The sequence below is a fragment of the Capsicum annuum genome, chromosome 2 (genome assembly GCF_002878395.1).
Source record: "Capsicum annuum cultivar UCD-10X-F1 chromosome 2, UCD10Xv1.1, whole genome shotgun sequence".
NCBI lineage: Eukaryota > Viridiplantae > Streptophyta > Magnoliopsida > Solanales > Solanaceae > Capsicum > Capsicum annuum.
The window spans coordinates 153,752,941-153,773,136 of NC_061112.1; the positions used below are offsets into that span (position 1 = coordinate 153,752,941).

Genomic DNA, 20,196 nt, shown 5'->3' on the forward strand with positions numbered 1-20,196 from the left:
ACTCCTTTTTCAACTCAACTTGTTTTCCCTTATCATCAAGTGTTTGAATCAAATTCAACTTCTTCAAATTTGCACATGTTTATTTCCTTGAGTTTATTAGAATTAATCACTCATCTGGTTCTTGATTTCTTCCACTTTTATTTTTAATCATCTATGATTTTGCTACAGTTTCAGCTACATGAGACTGTGTCTGTGAACGAGTCTTTAATCATCTATGATTTTGCTACAGGTTTCAGCTACATGAGATAGTGTGTCTGTGAACGATTTTGCTACAGATTTCGACTACATGAGACAGTGTGTCAGTGAACTAACTTGACTGACATGTTTCATACCACTTTGTTTGTCAATCATTAAAACTATATCGTACCCAACACCTATCCGTTGGGGTTTTAAATTTAGAGCCACCTCTTCTGGACTATATGCCTTAAGAGCATTTAGTGCCGCCTCTTCTGAAGCATATGCCTTAGAGCCTTGAAGATGACACTGAATCGCTGCCTAGGAGAAGAGCTCAACCTGTTTTGCGCCTTGCTTTAGGGCTTAAACACACCTTGGCAACGCTGAGCGAACTGACGAAAAACATTCTTTTTTACAGTCAAAAATAATGAAACGAGGCATTTGACAAGTATGTAAAGTAACATAGCTTACTAAAGTAATGAACGAAGTACATTACAGGATTCAAATACCAAGAGGAGATGGTGTTTCTAAGAAATAAATGAAATTGATTGGTTTTGGACGCAGAGATACATCTAAAATTGGAACCTTTAGAACTAGATTAAGGTGCAAACAGGTACTAATATACCGAAAGAATGATCATCCACAAGCCAACCAAAGACTGAAAGAATCAAAGATTCAAGGAAAGCCGAAAGCAAGCGCAAACACCTAGAATAAGTCTCTAACTCAGTATTACTAGCAACGCATCATAATCTCAAACTCATCGAAATTAAGGAGACCATCACCATCAATATCATAGCGGCAAATCATTCTTCTGCATTCATCAATAGTTCTCGATTCTCCCAATCTAGCAAGCATTCTATTCAAGCTCTCAGGTGTTATGCATCCACATCCCTCCATCTCGTACATCCTGAATGCCTCCTTCAACTCATGACGCTTCTCTTCTTCGCTTCCGCCTTCAATTAATCTAACAAAATCATCAAAATCCAATAAGCCGTCGTTGTCCGAGTCATTGTGCTCAACCGCAGCCTCTGCTTCCTCATACGACATGTCTTTGCCGATCAAATGCACACACTGTTGAAGCTCCTCTGCTGATATTTTCCCGTCTTTGTTCTTATCAAAGCGGTCAAATAGGCGTTGGTGCTGCTTGTATTCTGCCATGAAGAATTTGTTGTCTTGTAAGGCAAATACAAAAGTAAAAACTAGGACGAAAGAGTTGAATTGTTAAGGAACTGAATTGTTTTGACACCCTATATATGTATACTGAACGCGGCAGAATGCGTGTGGCGTGCGTAAGGCAACCGGTGGAAAATTGTGAGGAGGACTTTCAGGTGTGTACTAAGTCTAGAAGAACCTACTTCTAAGATACCAGGTCATGGGGAAGGAGACTAGGAAAGGCAAACGAGGAATTATATTTCAAATTTACTTCTGAGTTATTTTCCCCCCTCGAAGATGTGTATTGACCGACCACCTGTAGTTGGCGTAATATTTTTGAGCAGGGTGGGTTCCTGGAAACCAAAAATAAAACTTGCTTTAGTCAGTAATATAATTAAAATAAAAAAATCACGCAATATTTCAACAAGCCCGTCTAGCTCAGTTGGTAGAGCGCAAGGCTCTTAACCTTGTGGTCGTGGGTTCGAGCCCCACGGTGGGCGACTAATTTTTTACTTTTTGTTTCGTTTCTGAAAATTTCCGTAGGCCAATATTAAAAATATTCTACCAAGTCCACCTGTCATTTACAGCAGCTCATGCCTCACGTACAAATTAAAGTGAGAAGGAATTTATTTTTGGATTAAGGCCTTCTTACATGCTATTTTTCTGAACTTTATTTGTGGAATACTTTTTTAAGTATTTTTGGTATTATTGTTAGCGTGAAAAGAATTACAATTTATATAACATTCTAGGTATAAAGTTAGTGAAATATGATAGTAACTACAAATTCGTCAATATATTGAGTAATTTGATTGGCGAGGGACTAGCTCAAAAGAAAATAGGAGTAATAGGAGACCGAGTCTAGTTAAAGCGTCCACCCACTTTCTTGGTCAACTCCTTTCATTCATGACATCCACGTAAATCCTACACATTTTCAGCATCAACTACCACCTTGTTCTTCTTCTTTAGGCTCCTTCAATTCCTCCACCTTCACATTTTCTTTTATCACTAAGTATCTTTTTCTTCTTTACTTTTTTTCCCACAGACCAATATATATATATATATATATATATATGGCAGTGATTAGCTTCCTCGGAGTTTCAGCCCGACAACTTACTATTCGGGCTTCAAGAAAGTGTGTTCGGGCCTACGGTTCAGCTGCTGCAGTTCAGTTGGATTATGAGTACGAGGAGGAGATGGAGGAATCAGCAGTATCAGCTAAAGGGAGGGGAGTACAGTGGCTGATCATGGGCCACCCAATGACCCAGAGACACGTGTACGCACGGTGGCTATCAAAACTTCTTGACGCTCCCCATATTTCCATGGGCTCTCTCGTCCGTCAAGAACTCCACCCTCGCTCTACTCTCTACAACAAGGTACGTACTACTATTCATTTTTTCACCTAACCAGAAAGTATTCTCTACATTATTGATCGAACAGCTTTGCAAAGGAAAATGGGAGCCTTGCCGCGCTGCCACCACGGGTTTGAGATGTGTAAACAACTTCTTGCGGAAATGCAGGGTATACACAATCCGGAGTTTAGTGCACCGGGGCAGAAAAATCCTGTTTTTCTTTTTTAGGTTGGAGGACTTCCATTCATGTTTTGGTGGGTGATTTAGGACATTTTCACTAGAAGGGGCACCAACAGATTTCTTCCTTCATGCATCAACAATATTATGAGTCCAAAGCATTAAAAAAAAAACTGATCTTTTTATTTAAATTAGTGGGATCTTTCTTTGTTTTGAAATAAGTTGTATTTTGTTGTATGAAGATAGCGAGTGCTGTGAATGAGGGAAAGCTTGTTCCCGAAGACGTTGTTTTTGGTTTGTTATCAAAGAGGCTAGAAGAAGGTTATTGCAGGGGTGAAAGCGGCTTCATTTTAGATGGAATTCCTCGTACAATCTTTCAGGCTGTATGTACACCTCTCATCGCTCGTCCCGTTTTTGTTTTAATTTTGATCTTTGAGTTTTCATTTACTACACTACATCTTTCTCATGAAAAATGGAGCCTGTTCTCTGATATACATATATACACACTATTGTTTTATTGTGCATATAGGAAATCCTTGACAAAGTTGTGGACATAGATTTAGTTCTGAATCTCAAGTGTTCCGACTGTTACGTGCCAAAGAATGATACAAGCAATGGAATTTATGCAGCTGAAGATCAACTCCTTACGAGAGGTAACTTGATGTCTTCAAGGGTCATGGATGGTGCCTATAGAGAGAAGCAAAATGTCCTTGCTGAACAGGTATATATGATGTGACATATTCTAAATTTTACAAGTTAGGAGAAGCAGTAGCCACAAAAAAATTGAGATTGCCTAGTTATTACACTCATTGTTCTCAGTTGAACTACAAAGGCAACTAATACATGTCATTGTTCTGTATATTGTTTGAAGATCAAACCCTTGGAAGAATACTACAGGAAGCAGAAAAAGCTCCTTGATTTTCAAGTAGCAGGAGGGCCTGCAGAAACATGGCAAGGTCTTTTGGCTGCATTGCAACTTCAGCACATGAGGAGTTCAGTTGGTTCAACGCAGTTGTCTGCAGGATGTTGATTTGATTCTCTGGTGATACTTATTCTTTTTGCAAGTGTATTAGATGAGTGTAATGAAGTCAGTTTTGTGCGAGAATGTAGAGCTAGTTTTTGTTTCATTCTTGTTTACTGAGTGTGACCATGTAGTAGCGATGAATCTCTAGCAGACAGTTTGTTAAATGGTTCTTATCTATGTATCTTTTGAGTGTGATTTGCTTTTTTAACTTTGTAGTGGAATGTCAAACGACTCAAAACCCTTTGTGACAACAATTTGGGTCAGTGACTTCATACTGGTGAAGTAACTCTGAGAACCACTCATACAGATTCAACTGCAATAACACAATCATTAAAAATGGAAAGAGAAGGGCCTATTTTTCCTTTCAAATTTAATAGATCATTTCTACACACTAAACTCCTTCCATATCTACACATGAAGATACATATCAAGTGCTTATCATATCCACAATTCATACTCCCATCGTTGACCCTGCCTTCATTCAGATGCAAATCAAGAAAGATTGTCCAACACCACAACTAGTCAGTTTATTCACTGCTACTCCAGACCTCCCAAAGGAGTTGGTACCTCTGCCTTCCACTATTTTTTGGCATCGAACTTGGTTTTGCTAAAAACTGTGAAGCTTCAGCACCATCATTAATGATTAAATTCAATGGTGAATCCAATAGGTCAAGCTCCTCATCACTTGTGTATGACTTTTTGAGCACTGAAGATGAACTTCGTGTCAACATAGAATAGCTATAACCATCACCTAACATACTGCCTACTGAAGCTATTGGAGGTGGCATATAAGCCACAGGGGCTGCTGTGCATGGGTATTTTGTAACAGAATCATCCTCAGAAGGTTCCTAGCCAAGAAAAATGCGGAAGCAGATATGAATTGTAAGACTTACTTCATCGTGATAAAATGCTTGACATTATACTCCAGCTAAAACTGTAGCTTCAACTTCCAGCTTGGAAAATAAACAGAGAATATTTTCCAAAAGATAAAGCTGCAATGCTAGCTTGGCAAGATAAATAAAGACATAGATGAACTTACCTCTGAGAGAAGAACTTCAAGCACAGCTTCCGGTATTGAATCAGGGCAAAATTCATCTGGAACAAATATATTAAGAACCCTTCTTATTAGTGATGGACCAAATGCCGGACATACCTGAAGAAACAAACAGCACCATATTAAAGAGGAAAAACATAAAGAGACATAGAATAGATCAAATGGTTGGGGTTCTGAGTTTGACCTCTTTTCTCATTGTCCTGCTTAAAAGCATATCCTTTGGAAGCATCATCAGATCACTCAACGCATTAAGAAGGTAGAAAGACTTTGCAGATGTGCCGTCTTCATTACTCCCCTTCTCTTCATTATCATCTTCCCCTGTTACATCTTTTAGTGATTCCCCATCATCAATGTCGAAAAGGTCAGTAAGCCATCTGGACCAATTCCCAATCTGTGATCCACATCAAAGGATAAATAATATTTTTTCACAAACATTGCCAATTAAATCTACGTAAAGTCCACTAGCATATACATGCAGAAAAATAGGGGTTGAATGTACAATGAGGAAAAAAGTACTCAGGAAAAATCATAGGTTTGTAGATTGGGAACAAGTCTCTAATTGAATGAGGTACAATAGGTTCTGAAAATTCTCCTTTTTGGCTGATTTATTTTTGGCAAGTAAAAACGAAAGTTAGCTAAATATAATTTTTCCATCCATCAAAGGCTGCTATGTGACAATACTTTTCAGAGTAGTAGGCAAATAAACTCTAATATTTCATTTCACCAGCAAAATCTAACTGTAATTCTTACTGTATTTTTCAGTTGTGCCCCCGCCCCAAAACTAGCCTTTCCAGCTGGAATGGGAAGAACATCGGCATCACTAATAGGGTCTGATATAGGATCTGAAGGAATCTCATCAGCAGATTCTCGAAGGATTGCGTTGAACATAGCTACATCCAGTCTAGCCACACATTGTTCCATTATCTGGTTACAAGAATGACATTCCCAGCAGCAAGATAGAAATGTTTTAGAATACCAACCATGTGGGGTTTTACTCAGACTAATAATATTGTATGTAATAATTAGGTAAAAAGACATTGAAGGACAATTTTCCAGCTAGTACCAGTTTCGATAGAAAACGCAAACAACCACACTCGTGCCCTCCAGCTCGAACAGGGCAAATCCTTTCACATGCATCTTTGAAGGCTTTCTTCCAAAGCTCTGAAGAATAACTTCCACGCTGTTCATTATTAGAACTTGCTGTCCTATAAACTTTGCTTGTCAAAGAATTCATACTTCCGCGGATCTCTTTTGCAGCACCAGATTGCATATGTGGAGTGAGAGTCTGGAAAAGAAAAGGGCAGTTGTATTAATTATTTGGATAATAGATTATTCTATTTTAAAGTTCAATTGGGCCTGGAAGAGAGACCTGCCACCAAATAGATTCAATGATACGGGAGAATATCCAAACTTCAGTTTTCTGAAGTGCTCTTGTAAATGTACGAGGGTCCTCCCAATTGCCAAAACTTTCACAAAAATCATCCCTAGTACCATTGCTGGAGAAAGCCTCCCACTTAAGTGGGGAAGATATCTTTCTCTTGTCCCTGGAAGCAGCCTTTCCAAGCATAGTTTCGGTAGCATGGGGCAAATGCTGCTGCCGCTGGAATTTGCTTATAGTTGCTCTCAGCACCACCGAATTTGATAACCAGAAAGTTAACCTGTGCTCAGACATAAAATAAGAATAAGTTGGGGAAAATGGTATAGACTTTCTTGGGCATAAACTTAGCTTCCTTTCGTAAAGGGCGACGATATTATAGTGCTTGAGCCTTTGAAAAAATAGCTCGTTGTGTACTTATGTGTGTGAACAAAAAGTTCCATCGTATATGTGTGTGAAGATGAAAAACACAAAACTGCTAGTTGAGAGCAAAAAAATGATTGGAAACTAAGAAATACCTAGCAACATCGTTTCCACATGCCCTTGCAACCAAAATTAATCCAGAGACTGCACTTTTAGCAGCAGCTCCCCTTTTCAATAAAGAGTCTTCTTTACAAGCATGGAAATAGAACCTCGACAGGCGTCTGGCAGGAGCATGGACCTTATTTGTGGAACTTCCATGTTCTGCAATAACCGAATAAAGGGCAACTTCAATTGCAGCAGCTTCTCTCAATTCTCCTTCTGCCATCTTTACTCTTTGCTCCAACTTATGGAGTTTACTTTCCAAAAGAATTCTTGATGCGTCTGCTGACTGTGCCTTTCGATCCTTCCTCTCGTTTGCTAAACCTTGAGCACTGATCTCTTTGTGTTGTGCTAAAAATTGATTGCTTTTGACAGACCCGTTTACTTTATTAGGTTCTTTTGATGACCGAACTGACTTTACATGCTTTAATCTCTCATTGTTAAGGATGCTACTCGTTGCTCCATAACTATCCGTGTCAACAGAATTTACTTCACTTTCTTCCGAACCATTCTTCATAGCATCCTTACTTTCTTCCGTGTCATTCTTCATAGCATCCTCACTTTCTTCCATGTCATTCTTCATAGCATCCTCACTTTCTTCCGAGTCATTCTTCATAGCATCCTCACTTTCGTCCGAGTCATTCTTCATAGCATTCTCACATTCTTCCTCTTCGATAATTTCTTGTACTTGTTCATTTTCCTGATAATTCTCTCTATGATGGGCACCAAATTCTTGCCTCCTGTCTTTATAATTCTCACTATTTTCACCTTCATAAGAACCATTTTTGGTAAGAACATCTCTCGCATCCTCCTGCCTATTCTCAACAGGAGTAGAAGCATTCTCAGAACTGGAGAAATGACTTGTTGAGTTTATAAAGCTCTTACCATCATCTTTGATATGTGAAATTGGAAAGTCTTCGTGATCTTGATGACTATTGACCCTCCCTTCCTCGGAACTTTGCGGAGTATATATTTCACCACCACTTTCACTGTTAGCCAGCATTCTTTCCCTTTGTTGTATGGGTTCAACATGTTCGGTCATCACATACAGATTCTGAGAGTTTTCAGTCATTGCATTCTCACTTGATGTTGAGAATTTATTGTTACCATTACCACCAATTTTCCTTGAGAGCCATGCCAGATCAGACGACAAATCAGTTGAAGAGTGAGACGAACATCCCTTCGAATCCAATAATGATTTTACCACTTGCTTCTCATCCAAATCTGCAGACTTTTTCTTTGAATGCAGAACATGTTCATCTTCATGTTCTCCAGGATTACTTTTCACTCCCTCAGCTTCATCCTGCAATGATCGCTAGGTGTCAAGCTACTCAGGATTCTGTAATTTTTGTTTTTATAGCATTGGCAATGCCGTGCATTAACTACCCATAATTTTACATTGTACAAGCAGTAGTTGTGTGATTAGTATGGAGATATTGATATCATGGATTGATTTCCCATCTCCTACGCAAAGTATGTATATTAAACACAAACAACTGAAAGTATCTTTGTATCCTGCAATATGGACGCAACAGAAAGAAAGGACTCGGATCGATCCATAAGCTGAACTGAAAAAAAGTGAGCAGTATACCTCTCCTTGTGGCAATGAACCACAGTTGGATCCATTAGCTGAAGAAGAAACAGCAAGTGATGAGTGCGAGGAACCATCATCATCGGTGAATGAGGCAACCTCAGCTTCCTCAGCGCATTCTTCACTTGTCATTGTAGAAACAGATTCAGCACCATTACGGTCCTCTGTTGTTAAAATGTCCCTTGAGGATGAAGTGCTAACGCGACTCCTCTCAACTGGCTGGATTTTCAGGAAGAGAAGGGCCTGTGTAGTGTTCCTATAAGCCCGCGTGCAGTTAACAGGGACGCTTACACTCAAACCCTCCTTAACAACACCATATTCAGCCAAATTGATGATAGCAGTTCCTAATGGTTGACCTTTCACTGTCTTATCACGGCGAGGTTCATACAAGTTGAACTCAATACAACTTTTTTGGAAAGCATCTCCATCTCCCCCTTTATTCTTCAGTAATGTCACAGGTAGTTTAAATGACTTATTGAACTCAACTTTTCCATCACCAACACCAGAGCCTAAAGATGGAACAACTTGACTGGTAGAGCCATTCTTATCTCCATGTTCCCATTGGATCAAAATAGCGCGAACCGACTTCAATGACTGTGAGGGTGGCCAAGGTTTGATCTCCTCAATATGAATTTGATAATCAACTTGTACTGAGGGACCTTTCCTAGCTTTCGCCCTCACTCCCGAAACCATGATTTTAGAGACACAAATGTAAAATGGTCTTCAGTAGAATTATACAAAACCTGCAAAGGCTTAAAGAAAACACAGTACGGTACCCTAAAGCTCCTCTTGGACTTGAAGTGCAAATATTTTAGTAGCTGGAAATGCAACTTAACTTGTTACCTTGTCAAAAACGCATTTTGATTCTATATTTTCTAAACTGGCCTAATCTACTGGTGACACTGACGCACAATAAATGCAACCCAACTTGGATAGGCAATCAGTAGGTGAGTAGGAACTTCCTGAATTAATGAATTCACGTGATTAAAGTATCAAGTTTTTTACTCCAAATATATTATGACATGTCATTGGAAGGAAAATCAAATGCGTATAAAGCAGAGGAAAGACAAACACACAGCACACAAAAAAGGAGAAAAGAAAAGAGAAACAAAGAGGGTTGAACTAAAAAAACATATTGGAAGATTTGGTGAAGACATATAGTGAGGAGGAGAGTAGTAGAAGGAATAGAGCATTGGAGTGGTTGCCGACAACAGGCTTGAGGGAGTGAGCAGTGAGAGAAGAATGTTGTTTCTCTAATTTAATTTAAAATAGGCAACTGACGACGTACTATATTGAAACAGAAAAAAAAAAAATGGGCATGGAAAATGAAAAGGTCGTCGAGTGGTGGAGGCTGATGCTCACAAATCAATGGTGCTTCCCGGCTGTCCGAATAATTATAAGGTTCCACTCGCAGTTAAGAAGGTGCAAAACAAACTATGGTGTTTTTTAAGACTTTTTAAAATGTAATTTTAAATCAGAGTATTATATAACAAAGAAATATTACAATTTAAATCATATTATATAAGAAAGAAAAATTACAATTTAAAGTATTTTAAATATCTAAAATTAAATTAATTCAATCTAATTTGACTTTAAAAATTAATTAAATCAACTCTCAAAAATCGAAACATGACAATTAAAAGGGAACGAAGGAAGTACCGGTCAATTTGTGATATGCATTCACTTTTATTTTACAATAAAAATAAAATATGAAATTAGTTATACAATCAAACTTCCACGAGATAATTGTGAGGTCCGTGTATACTCTACTCTTTTCAATTTTATTTGTGAGATTTCTCTAAATATGTTGTTACAGTCGTTATAAAATCAAAATTAGCAAAAGTGATTCAAGTTATTTTAGAAATATTCTAATTAAGTAAATTTGGTTAAATGTATACATCATGGAATACCTTATTAGTAATTTTCTGTTTGTCTCTAATAAAGCTATGACATACATTCAACTTAAAAAGAAAGCGAGGTACGAGAGAGGAATATTATTTATTGATGAAGTGGTTGAAATCAAATAATATGAAAGCTAAAATTAAATTGCATTCTACTATGACAAATTTATTTGTATATGTCATCTTTTAGTTAGGACTCGTTTTGTAAAGTGTATTGGAAAGTTAATGTCTACATTAATTTAATGTGTATTAGTAATACCTTATTTGATATATTTTTTTATTCTATGTATAACTAACACTCTATTGTATATTGAGGTATGGATTATTAATACCTTAAAATTCATGGCATTAGTAATGCAATAGATCTAATAAATGCATTAACATGCTTAAAGACACTATCATCCCTTAAAAAATTTTCCGCATCCTTTTCAACATATATATTGAGGGTATTATATAAAAAAAAAATCTAAAAATTATATAATTCATGTTATTTTTAATACATCGAATCAACCACTGCATAAAAAAATATAAGTATAACTAATACAAATATTATTAATACAAATATCATTAATATTTCATATTTTGCATTATTGTTATACAGTCTACCAAAAATGATGCGTAAATGTAATTAGGAAGGCGCGTCGGTTACGGTACATGACAAGGTGGGGTAGTATTGGAAATGGGGGGCATTTGAATGATTCCACCGACATAGGGGTCATACGCCAACCACGTTCCATATTTACTGCTACCACCTCCTCCACAACCACTGTATGTCGGTGTTTGTTGTTCATAGAATTCTTAATATTTTTTGGAAAAAATATTTTATTTTAATAAAAATTATAGTGTTTGATTGATTTTAAATTATATTTTAAAAAGGTGAAAACTGTTAACAATTTTATTCTGATTTTCTTACCAAAATTATTTTTTTATTTTTTTGAAAGAAAAATAAAAGTAACATAATTACTTTTATTTTTTCTAAAAGGAAAATATAATTTTCTTTCATATTTGACTAATCTTTTTCTTGGAGTAAATGTTTTGAACATTAAAGATCCTCCTTCTCATATCAGAATATAGGAGGAAAAGATTTCTCCTAATAGGTTTAATATTTATTCAATATTAGATCTATACTTAGGTTAATTGGCCAAATCATAAATATTATATTTTTAGTATTATTTTCTTTGTCATCTGATTTATAATCTCTATAATTTGCAACTAATAACTTCCGCATAACACCCTCTCGATTTCTAACCTAACAAAAATAAGTAAGATTTATTTTATTTTTTTCAGCTTCATTTCTTTCAACAACTCTAATTTATATTCACAATTAAATACAAGTACAATTTTAATTTTAACTTCAATTTCTTAAAATTTTAAACGATGTCATTTCAATTTTCTTTTTACGTGTCTTGCAAAAAATTGCATTTGAAAAGATTTTTAATTATTTTATTTTTTCTTTATATGCTAAGGTTAAAATAGAAAGAAAATAGTAGTTAACTATAAGGGTATGCAAAAATTAAACCGATCAATAAATCGAACCGATAAAAATGTTATTGGGTTATTGTTATTGGGTTAACAGTTTTTATTGGTTTTATAAAAAAAGAATTTGGGTAAACGGTTCGATTTCGGTTTTAGCTTATTGGGTGATTGGTTAAACCGATAAACCAATAAGGATACACTACATTATTGTGTTATCCCTATTTATGTTATATATATAAATATCGAGAGAGAGATAAATAGATAGATATGTGTATGTATATGTATTATATGCACTACTTATTTACAATTCAGTGAGTCACAAAGTATTAAACTATTCAGGGCAACAAAGACATAATATAAAGCTCGACTATTATCTTATTGAAAAGCTTGAAGCATTTATAGCTTCCAACAATTAGGATTTAATTTTTTTCTAACATTCAATTCAAGTTTGAAAATTCTTGTAAACTAAAATGCATTACGTAGGATTTTGACGGTAACTAAGATTTCATTTTTTTATGTTAGTTGTTACTATTTCTATTTTATAAGTATTTTCTTATTGATTAAACCGAAAACTGAACCGTTAAAGATCAAAAATCGATAAATCGAAACCAATAAAAAAATATCTTATTGGTTGGCTATTGATTTTACATATTTAAAAACTGAGAATCGATAAACCAAATTAATAACACATAAAATCAAACCGACCGATACAAACCCCTAGTTAATTATGTCTCGTACTTCTAAACCAACAAACAATTTGAGAGCATTATCTTTAAAAATCACAACTGATAATTTAAAAACGTGAGAGTTTACTATCTACATTACTATTAAATTTTGATATTTTAGCAGGTTAATTATTTTTAATCAATATAGTAATTAATATTTGTCAGGCGATTTTTTTTTTTTTCCCTCGAAATTTTATACCTGTTTTAAAATGTTTTTAACTTAAATTTTTGTTGAAAGATCTCACTTTAAAAAGTAAGGAATTCCCTAATAGAAGTGATTCTACATTTTCAGGGTCAACTATATACCTATAATTTAAAAAAACAGAAAAGGCTCAAAAATAGCCAGAACTATTCGAAATAACTCAAAAATGTCATTCGTTAGAATTTTGGCTCAAAAATTTGAGCCAAATATTTAACAGAGGGGTATTTAACGAAATTAAATTATTTCAATTATTTTGTTAATTATATAAAGTTCATCATTTAATTTATATTTCTGTAATTTATTTAAGTGAAAATTTATATTTCGTTAATTTTGTTAATTTCTTTAAAGATTAAAAAGACGTAAAGTGAAAATACCTTTTTAGAATAAATGTATGTTTATTTCCAAATCAAATTCAACCAATTTATATTATAATTCAAATACTTTTTTTCATTATCTTATTTAAAAAGTTAAAAAATACTTTTATGTAAAAAAAATTAAAGTATTAGGATTAAAAAGTTAAAGTTAGGGTTTAATTCAATCGAAATAATTTAATTTCGTTAAGGGGAGGGGTATTTTTAAGCCAAATATTTAACAGAGGGGTATTTAACAAAATTTAATTATTTCGATTATTTTGTTAATTTATATAAAGTTCATCATTTAATTTATATTTTATTAATTTCGTTAATTTCTTTAAAGATTAAAAAGATGTAAAGTGAAATTACCTTTTTAGAATAAATGTATGTTTATTTTTCAAATCAAATTCAACCAATTTATATTATAATTCAAATACTTTTTTCATTATCTTATTTTTAAAATTTTAAAAATACTTTTATGTAAAAAAAATTAAAGTATTAGGGTTAAAAAGTTAAAGTTAGGGTTTAATTCAATCGAAATAATTTAATTTCGTTAAGGAAAATGGTATTTTTGAGCCAAATATTTAATAATGGAGTATTTTTGAGTCTTTTCGGTTAAAAAAAATGAAATAGTGTTTTCTTTTATGTCTAATAAGTTACCCGACTCTCCTGGATAGAGTTACAATTACTACTAATATTTTAGGTTACGTGTTTTTTAATATTAAAGAAGGAATTTCCTTTTAATGTTTATAGCAAGTTGGTTGATTACCATTTTTTGAAGCTAAGAATTATTGATGATTATAGTAAAAATTTATGTGATTACGACCTTATAGGTTATTTATACCATGCGTAGAATATAGCTTCTTTTCAAATAAATAAGGTTCAGAATTTTAGTTGGGTGGCACGTCCATATCGGATAGAGATGATGAAACGAAATATGGCCCCTTGTGTTAGTACTGCTGAACCACGACCCCATTCCCATCTTAACCTAATGTTTTGATTTTGTCCTCCTTCCTCTACTTTTTTTTCCTCTCAATTCAGAAATTAATGTGGTTGCCCTTATGGATAACAGAAAGTTGTTTGGATTGTTAGTTTGAGTCACTAAGAGATCAAAATGGTGGGGAGGAGTCAGAAAAAAGTGGTCCTCAGCTCATTCGCAAATGTTACTCTTTTCACAAAAATAAAAGTAATAACAGGAAAAAAAAAATCGGTAAATGATACAAGTAATTGAACATAACAAATCATTTCCTTTTTGCATCGGTTAGTCCTCTGTGCAAGTTATACTATAGAGTAGTATGGTCTGGTCTCTCAACTAACTGCTCCAAACAGCAGCCACCAAAAAATTTGATGGCATTAGTCATAATGTCTTGCAGTTGCAGTATCCACATTTTTGTTTCGGTTGCACCAAATACATGATGACTAAAGTATTTTCTCTGAATCTAGATCTCAATTGCCTCCTGTCAGTGACATCCGGACCAAAAGTTTTGATCACCCACAAGAAATAACAAATACTATAGTTCTAGTTGTATTCTATCAAGGATAAATTTAAAATGAGGGCCTATGGCCTATGCTATATGCAAACATCACCTATAAATTTCTAATGCAAAATAAAGACAATGTGGGAGGACCTGTAGCTTAAACTTGAGTCTTAATTAAGGCTAGCCTACTGGTTGGTACTTGGTACTTGGTACTTCCACAACCATCATGAAATCAGCTAACTTGGTCCCATTCTATATGACCAAATATCGTTGATTCGATGTAGTTGGACCTCTGAAATAGCTCATGACGGTGAAGTAACTTCGGATTTCTGATCTGCATCAGCTGTAGCTTGGACTTGAGCAGCATATTGTAGGTTCCAGAGAACATCCTCAAACGAGGGGCGAGTTGATGACTCTGTAGATATGCATTTGTTGGTGATGGATATTACAATTGACAAAGACTCATTGGAGCTAGTGCTTAACACTACTGGATCCACGATTCTGCGTCGACCATCTTGGCTGCCAAAGGATGCCTGTCATTCAAAGAGAAAATCCAAGCGTCATTTCCCAGAGATATCAAGTGAAAAATCAAGCATTTTCAACTGTTGTATAACAAGCTCAACTTTAATCCTGTGGTATTTGCATATCAGAAGGTTTACCTTATGAAAAGTTGAGTAGTGTGTGTAGTTCTGTTAATCTGTATTAGTAATAAATGTAAAGTTGGGATGCATGAGAAAGAAAATTTTGTTACTTATCCAAAATTGCAAGAAAGTTTAGGATCCTAAAAGGGAACAAATTGTTGCAGAGCATCTTACATTACTGTCGATGACAAAGGAATTGAATTAGTTTCATACCATTTCCTTAAACAAAAATGCTTCTCCTTTTCCAGTAACAGTAGGCCCAACCAGCGACTCCAGTAATATGAAACCAAAGTTATAAACATCATCCCCTTTCTTCGTCATATGCCTACACAAGAATAAAATGTCACCTCTGTATCCCGCAAACAGATATAGTAAATGATATATGCGTCTAGTTGACATTCTTGAGATAGGATTCCAAGAAAATATATCTCAGTTGGTTTAGCAAAAGGAAGTTACTAAGGCACGCTATGGAATATATGAGTAAAGAGCTTCTTACCAGGAGGTGACATCTTCTCCTTTTGCCTGAAAAAAGACGTTGAGTATGAGAAATTATTGTCTATCCTAAATTTTGAATTTTCACCTTCCTAACCAAATATCTAGATATACACCTTTTCACTTTCTTCCATAAGAATGGACATCCCGTAATCACTTAGTTTTGCCATGTTATGCTCATCAAGCAATATGTTACTTGTCTTCAAGCGGTTGCTAAATGAAGAAGGAATTACACCTGTGTGAAGAAAGTGTACAGCCTTGGCAACGGCAATCAGCACCGACAACCTATCTGACCACTTGAGGATCTTTCTTGTACTATTTTCTGCAAGTACATGTGTTTGAGATAAGCTGAACGTGTAGTCTCATTTTATGGAGCATCTCTTGTATCTTTTGTAGCTTATTGGACATGCAGGGTTTAATGAAAGTGCATAACAACAAAAATAAAGATAAAAATTGAAGGTCCAACAGTTTCTCAGTATGAATATAACGTCATGTAAATGAAAAATTATAGTTGCTACATCAAACAATATTAATTGCAAATTGAATACCACTTGTGTAAAATCAATATGATGAATAAGATGCCTAATGCTTGGCTATAACAGAGTGAGAAAAGCTTTCCTCAAGTTCATGAGTAGCAAAACTACTTTTTATTCATCTGGGAACGACGATGAAGCACTCATGAAGTGCTGGCATTTGGATCAGTGATCAAGTAAAAACTCATTAGTAATAATACTCCTATCAAGGAAATCCAATGTGACCCATTTTCCTATATCTTGAAATGACATTTAGCTTTTCTGTTTGTATATAAGATGAATCCGCAAACTTCTTCAATTAATTCCTCGCCATAGAGATTCATCAACAAGGGTATACCAATCATTTCTCGGAGAAAAAGAATCAAATTAGCACTGCATACGCGCATATACTATTTCCATATTCAAACAAGCATCGAAATCCATGCAAATGCTCATGCTAAAGGGTTTACAGTGCTGACCTGATAGATGAGCACGGTAGTTTCCATTAGAGATATATTCATATATGAGAAAAATTCTGGGCACAGTTGAATCATCTGGTGCCCCACCATCAATGCAGTGACCCAGAAGGCTAACTAAATGGGGATGACGAAACTTTGACAGTAAATCCAACCGTAGTTTGAGGTTCCGATTAGAGTATCTTCTGTACACATTTAATGACCTTACAGCGACGTAAGCTCCATTCCCTAATCTTCCCTTGTAAATCTGAAAAGGAGATAAATATTGAGGGAATTTCTATGAATTGTCATGTGTCCATTAGATGCTAAATCAAAGGCACAAAACATTAATGGTGACCACCAGTTTTTTAATCATCAAAGACGTAATAGATACACATGCAGAATACAAATATAAATCAAATAAACAATCAATTAAGAAAAGAAGAAACTCTTAAATCCATTTTGCAGCTAGTTGAACTTGTGCATCCATTGCATTATCATTGTTGGACATGATCTATGGACTAAGCAACAAAACTAACAGAAAAAATTTACTGCATTTATTCAAGGTTTAGAGCAAGCATCTAATTTTGAGTCAAAATTTAGAGTGATCATTGAACGAAAAACACGAAGATAAATGACTATCTGTTGTTTTGAACCATAAAGATTGTTTTGAAGACATACTTTTCCAACTGACCCTTCACCAAGTAACGTCGACTGATCAAAATTTTTTGTTGCTTCTAGCAACTCTTCCATGGAGAACACCCGATATGATGGGGCACCTTGTGATCCTATGTTTGCCGCTTGAGAAATTATTCCTGAGGATTCAAAGATTGAGTTCAAGCCGCGAGAAGCTTTACTGGAGAAACATTTCCTTCATACAAATTTAAACTGATTAAAAATGAAAAGAAATTTAACTCACTGGCATTTGCTAGGAGTTCAGAAGGAACCTGGGGTTGTGCATTATGTTGCACAACTTTCGGAAGCATGTGCTGATCCACCATGTTATGTGCACGCTGACTTCTACGAAAGAGTAGAAGCGCAACTAACAGAAACACCACAACAATTACAATCCCCACAATAACACCTGTCAATAATGCTATTTCTTTCACTGTGATCCGTTTCTTATCTGAATTTGCTTGTTTGCAATAGCCCTCGGAATGCTGATATTGAGTGTCAAGAGACAAGCAATTTTCACTGACCTTAACAATTCGCTTATCTGAAACGGTGTTCAAGCAAGAAGGAAGCCTACCAACCAATCTATTATCAGAAATATCAACAAAACCAAGTTCACCCCCACAAGTGAGACTGCTAGGAAGTGAACCACTGAAAACATTAGACGCTAAATTCAAGTAACTGATGCTTGACAAAGAGAATAAGCCAGCAGGCACCATCCCACCGAGAGAATTATTTGACAAATCAAGGTGTTGCAGTTGATTTAGCGTGCCAAATTCTTCCGGGACTTCACCCGTAAAAGCGTTACTGCTAAGTAGAACTGTGGTAAGTCTTTTTGGCAAGGGTGTCAGTTCAGAATCCAAATGATTTTCCCTTAAATCCAGTAAAAGCAAATTAGACAAGGCCGTTAAATCAGGCAATTTACCAGAAAGCACATTGTGTGACAGAACAATGTCAGTGAGGGTCGTGATTTTAGACATTGAAGAAGGAAACTGGCCCGTCAACCTGTTGTTCTTCAAGCTTAGTATAGTAAGATTGTTATAAGAATCGAACCAATCAGGGATAGTATCATTGAAAAAATTGCCATCAAATATTAAAGTATGAAGCTTTATCAATCTTGACATCTGAAAAGGAACAGAACCAAATAGAAAATTTGAGCTCATATCCAAAAGTTCAAGTGAAGCCAACCTATGAATTTTATCAGGAAGGGGTCCCCAAATACCAAGAGAAACTAAAGTAAGAACCTTTAAGTTACTTAACCTTGTCAAAGTGGTAACAAATGAATCAATGGAAAAACCCTCAGATAATGTTTGGTTTGGAACAGCAAATCCATGAAATTCAGTTAACTTAACCAACTTATCACCCTTGATTTTGAGCTCAGTAACAGAGTTGTCTTGACAAGTAATGCTCATATGAAGTGTTGAAGTTAAGCTGCAGAAATCTCCATCGTCATTCTCCCAAACATCCAGCTGAACTGGATATTCCAAGTGCTTCCTCAACTGAAGAAGAGCTTGAATTTCATAGGACTGTAACTGGTACGTGTTTTCTATAAAGAAACAGCAAATAACCAACACTATCACAAGAATCTTGAAGCAACCCATGAATCCAAATTTCCAAATTACATTCAATGAATCATGAGTAAGTCCTCCAAGGTTGTACCTTCTTTGTATTCTTGGCTAATCACGAATAAGCCCAAGGGAAAGAAACTAAAAGCACTGAGTGGCCCCTGCCCAGTTCAGTGAAAACGAGAAGCATTAAATTACAAATCAGAAGACAAGTCAAGATTGAGCTACCGAACAATTAATGCTGGAACAAATCTAGCTTGCTAAAACCCCATTTAGAAATGGGAATAAATACTCCTATAATTGCCAATTAATGGAATGTTCTTTCTTTCTTGGGTGAAGGAGGGGGGACCAACTAACTCCCAGAAGAAGAGAAGAAGCAGAACAAGAAACAAGTAGTTATAAAATGAAGCAATTAATGGAGGGTAGATGAAAAATGAGTAGCTGAGAAAGAGAAAGCATTAAGTGGTGCATGCAGAGGCGGCAGAAGAAGTCAAGGAGAAAAAACAGGGGACCAATGCAAGCTTGCTGAGGTCCTTGGCTTTAATGGTGACCGTTTTCTGTTCCACACACACACTCTTTCTCAGAAAAGCACTGTGCAATTCCCACTATATCTCATACTACTCTCTAAGCTTTGAGACCCCACACCACCGGAAACTTCCTACACTGGAGTAATATTTTTATGTACAATGAAAAGACGTAAGAGGAACATTATATTTATTAAAACAATACGTACTACGTTAAGTAACCATTCAAACAGAATTTGATAACTCAAAAACAATATGCTACGAGCTTATTTATATCTATTTTATACATATAATAAAAATAGCAAAATTAAAATTTTTATAAATAGTATTCAAGATTTAATTAATACATATGTATGAAAAATTGTTTTTGACTTGTATGCTTTGTGTATATAATATAATTTTTGATAATGAATATACAACTGACCGCTATTTACTATGTATGGTACACTGATACGGATTAGTAATCATGTTGGGTTTAGATGGTGTTTGAATTCGCTTTTAGAGCTCGTTTGGGATTGTTATTACAAAACTGTTTATTTGAGGAATACTTTTATTAAATGGCTTTTCAAAAAAGTGCTTTTAAAAAAAAACAGTTTGTGTTTGATAAATTTATTTAAAAAGTACTTTTGATAATCAAATTGTGTTTGAATAATCTTTTTAAGAAGTATTTTTTTATATATATTTTTACTGTGTCAAAATTACTACGAATAAGCAGTCACCATATTCATATATATATATATATATATATATACACACACACTATATTATAACAAATATTTCAC

At 35.0% G+C, this 20,196-nt stretch overlaps 4 protein-coding genes and 1 non-coding gene across 5 annotated transcripts; 2 read left to right on the forward strand and 3 right to left on the reverse strand.

The window, feature by feature from the left end:
- Positions 1 to 627: 627 nt before the first annotated feature.
- On the reverse strand, positions 628 to 1,942 carry LOC107860755 (putative calcium-binding protein CML19). The gene is made up of 2 exons (XM_047407652.1): positions 1,901 to 1,942; positions 628 to 1,679 (listed from the first exon to the last, which is right to left on the reverse strand). Exon 2 carries the CDS (start codon positions 1,330 to 1,332, stop codon positions 907 to 909), a length of 426 nt encoding a protein of 141 aa, XP_047263608.1. The 5' UTR covers positions 1,333 to 1,679; positions 1,901 to 1,942; the 3' UTR covers positions 628 to 906.
- TRNAK-CUU lies at positions 1,754 to 1,826 on the forward strand. The gene has a single exon. It is a non-coding gene; the product is annotated as a tRNA-Lys (tRNA).
- Positions 1,943 to 2,148: 206 nt separating the features above from the next.
- LOC107860754 (probable adenylate kinase 7, mitochondrial) lies at positions 2,149 to 4,084 on the forward strand. Its single transcript, XM_016706227.2, has 4 exons — positions 2,149 to 2,699; positions 3,095 to 3,235; positions 3,382 to 3,573; positions 3,724 to 4,084. The coding sequence occupies exons 1-4, from the start codon at positions 2,397 to 2,399 to the stop codon at positions 3,880 to 3,882; spliced, it is 795 nt and encodes a 264-aa protein (XP_016561713.2). The 5' UTR covers positions 2,149 to 2,396; the 3' UTR covers positions 3,883 to 4,084.
- Positions 4,085 to 4,206: 122 nt separating this feature from the next.
- On the reverse strand, positions 4,207 to 9,798 carry LOC107860753. Its single transcript, XM_016706224.2, has 8 exons — positions 8,419 to 9,798; positions 6,824 to 8,130; positions 6,300 to 6,588; positions 5,994 to 6,215; positions 5,681 to 5,854; positions 5,115 to 5,321; positions 4,916 to 5,029; positions 4,207 to 4,724 (listed from the first exon to the last, which is right to left on the reverse strand). The coding sequence occupies exons 1-8, from the start codon at positions 9,109 to 9,111 to the stop codon at positions 4,404 to 4,406; spliced, it is 3,327 nt and encodes a 1,108-aa protein (XP_016561710.2). The 5' UTR covers positions 9,112 to 9,798; the 3' UTR covers positions 4,207 to 4,403.
- A 4,416-nt stretch (positions 9,799 to 14,214) lies between these two features.
- On the reverse strand, positions 14,215 to 19,650 carry LOC107860752 (probable inactive leucine-rich repeat receptor-like protein kinase At3g03770). Its single transcript, XM_047407653.1, has 7 exons — positions 17,573 to 19,650; positions 17,335 to 17,468; positions 16,678 to 16,921; positions 15,803 to 16,008; positions 15,691 to 15,716; positions 15,408 to 15,519; positions 14,215 to 15,086 (listed from the first exon to the last, which is right to left on the reverse strand). The coding sequence occupies exons 1-7, from the start codon at positions 18,924 to 18,926 to the stop codon at positions 14,856 to 14,858; spliced, it is 2,307 nt and encodes a 768-aa protein (XP_047263609.1). The 5' UTR covers positions 18,927 to 19,650; the 3' UTR covers positions 14,215 to 14,855.
- Positions 19,651 to 20,196: the final 546 nt, after the last annotated feature.

Excerpts from the sequence above, each read along its gene's own strand:
- LOC107860755 (XM_047407652.1), bottom strand. The coding sequence starts at position 1,332 with ATGGCAGAATACAAGCAGCACCAACGCCTATTTGACCGCTTTGATAAG.
- LOC107860754 (XM_016706227.2), top strand. The coding sequence starts at position 2,397 with ATGGCAGTGATTAGCTTCCTCGGAGTTTCAGCCCGACAACTTACTATT. Across the intron at positions 2,700-3,094 it reads GCTCTACTCTCTACAACAAG|ATAGCGAGTGCTGTGAATGA; the intron begins GTACGTACTACT and ends TGTTGTATGAAG. Across the intron at positions 3,236-3,381 it reads CTCGTACAATCTTTCAGGCT|GAAATCCTTGACAAAGTTGT; the intron begins GTATGTACACCT and ends TTGTGCATATAG.
- LOC107860753 (XM_016706224.2), bottom strand. The coding sequence starts at position 9,111 with ATGGTTTCGGGAGTGAGGGCGAAAGCTAGGAAAGGTCCCTCAGTACAA. Across the intron at positions 8,131-8,418 it reads GTTCATTGCCACAAGGAGAG|GATGAAGCTGAGGGAGTGAA; the intron begins GTATACTGCTCA and ends CGATCATTGCAG. Across the intron at positions 5,030-5,114 it reads GCAGGACAATGAGAAAAGAG|GTATGTCCGGCATTTGGTCC; the intron begins GTCAAACTCAGA and ends TTGTTTCTTCAG.
- LOC107860752 (XM_047407653.1), bottom strand. The coding sequence starts at position 18,926 with ATGGGTTGCTTCAAGATTCTTGTGATAGTGTTGGTTATTTGCTGTTTC. Across the intron at positions 16,009-16,677 it reads CTACCGTGCTCATCTATCAG|AAAATAGTACAAGAAAGATC; the intron begins GTCAGCACTGTA and ends ATGTACTTGCAG. Across the intron at positions 15,717-15,802 it reads TTATGGAAGAAAGTGAAAAG|GCAAAAGGAGAAGATGTCAC; the intron begins GTGTATATCTAG and ends GTCTTTTTTCAG.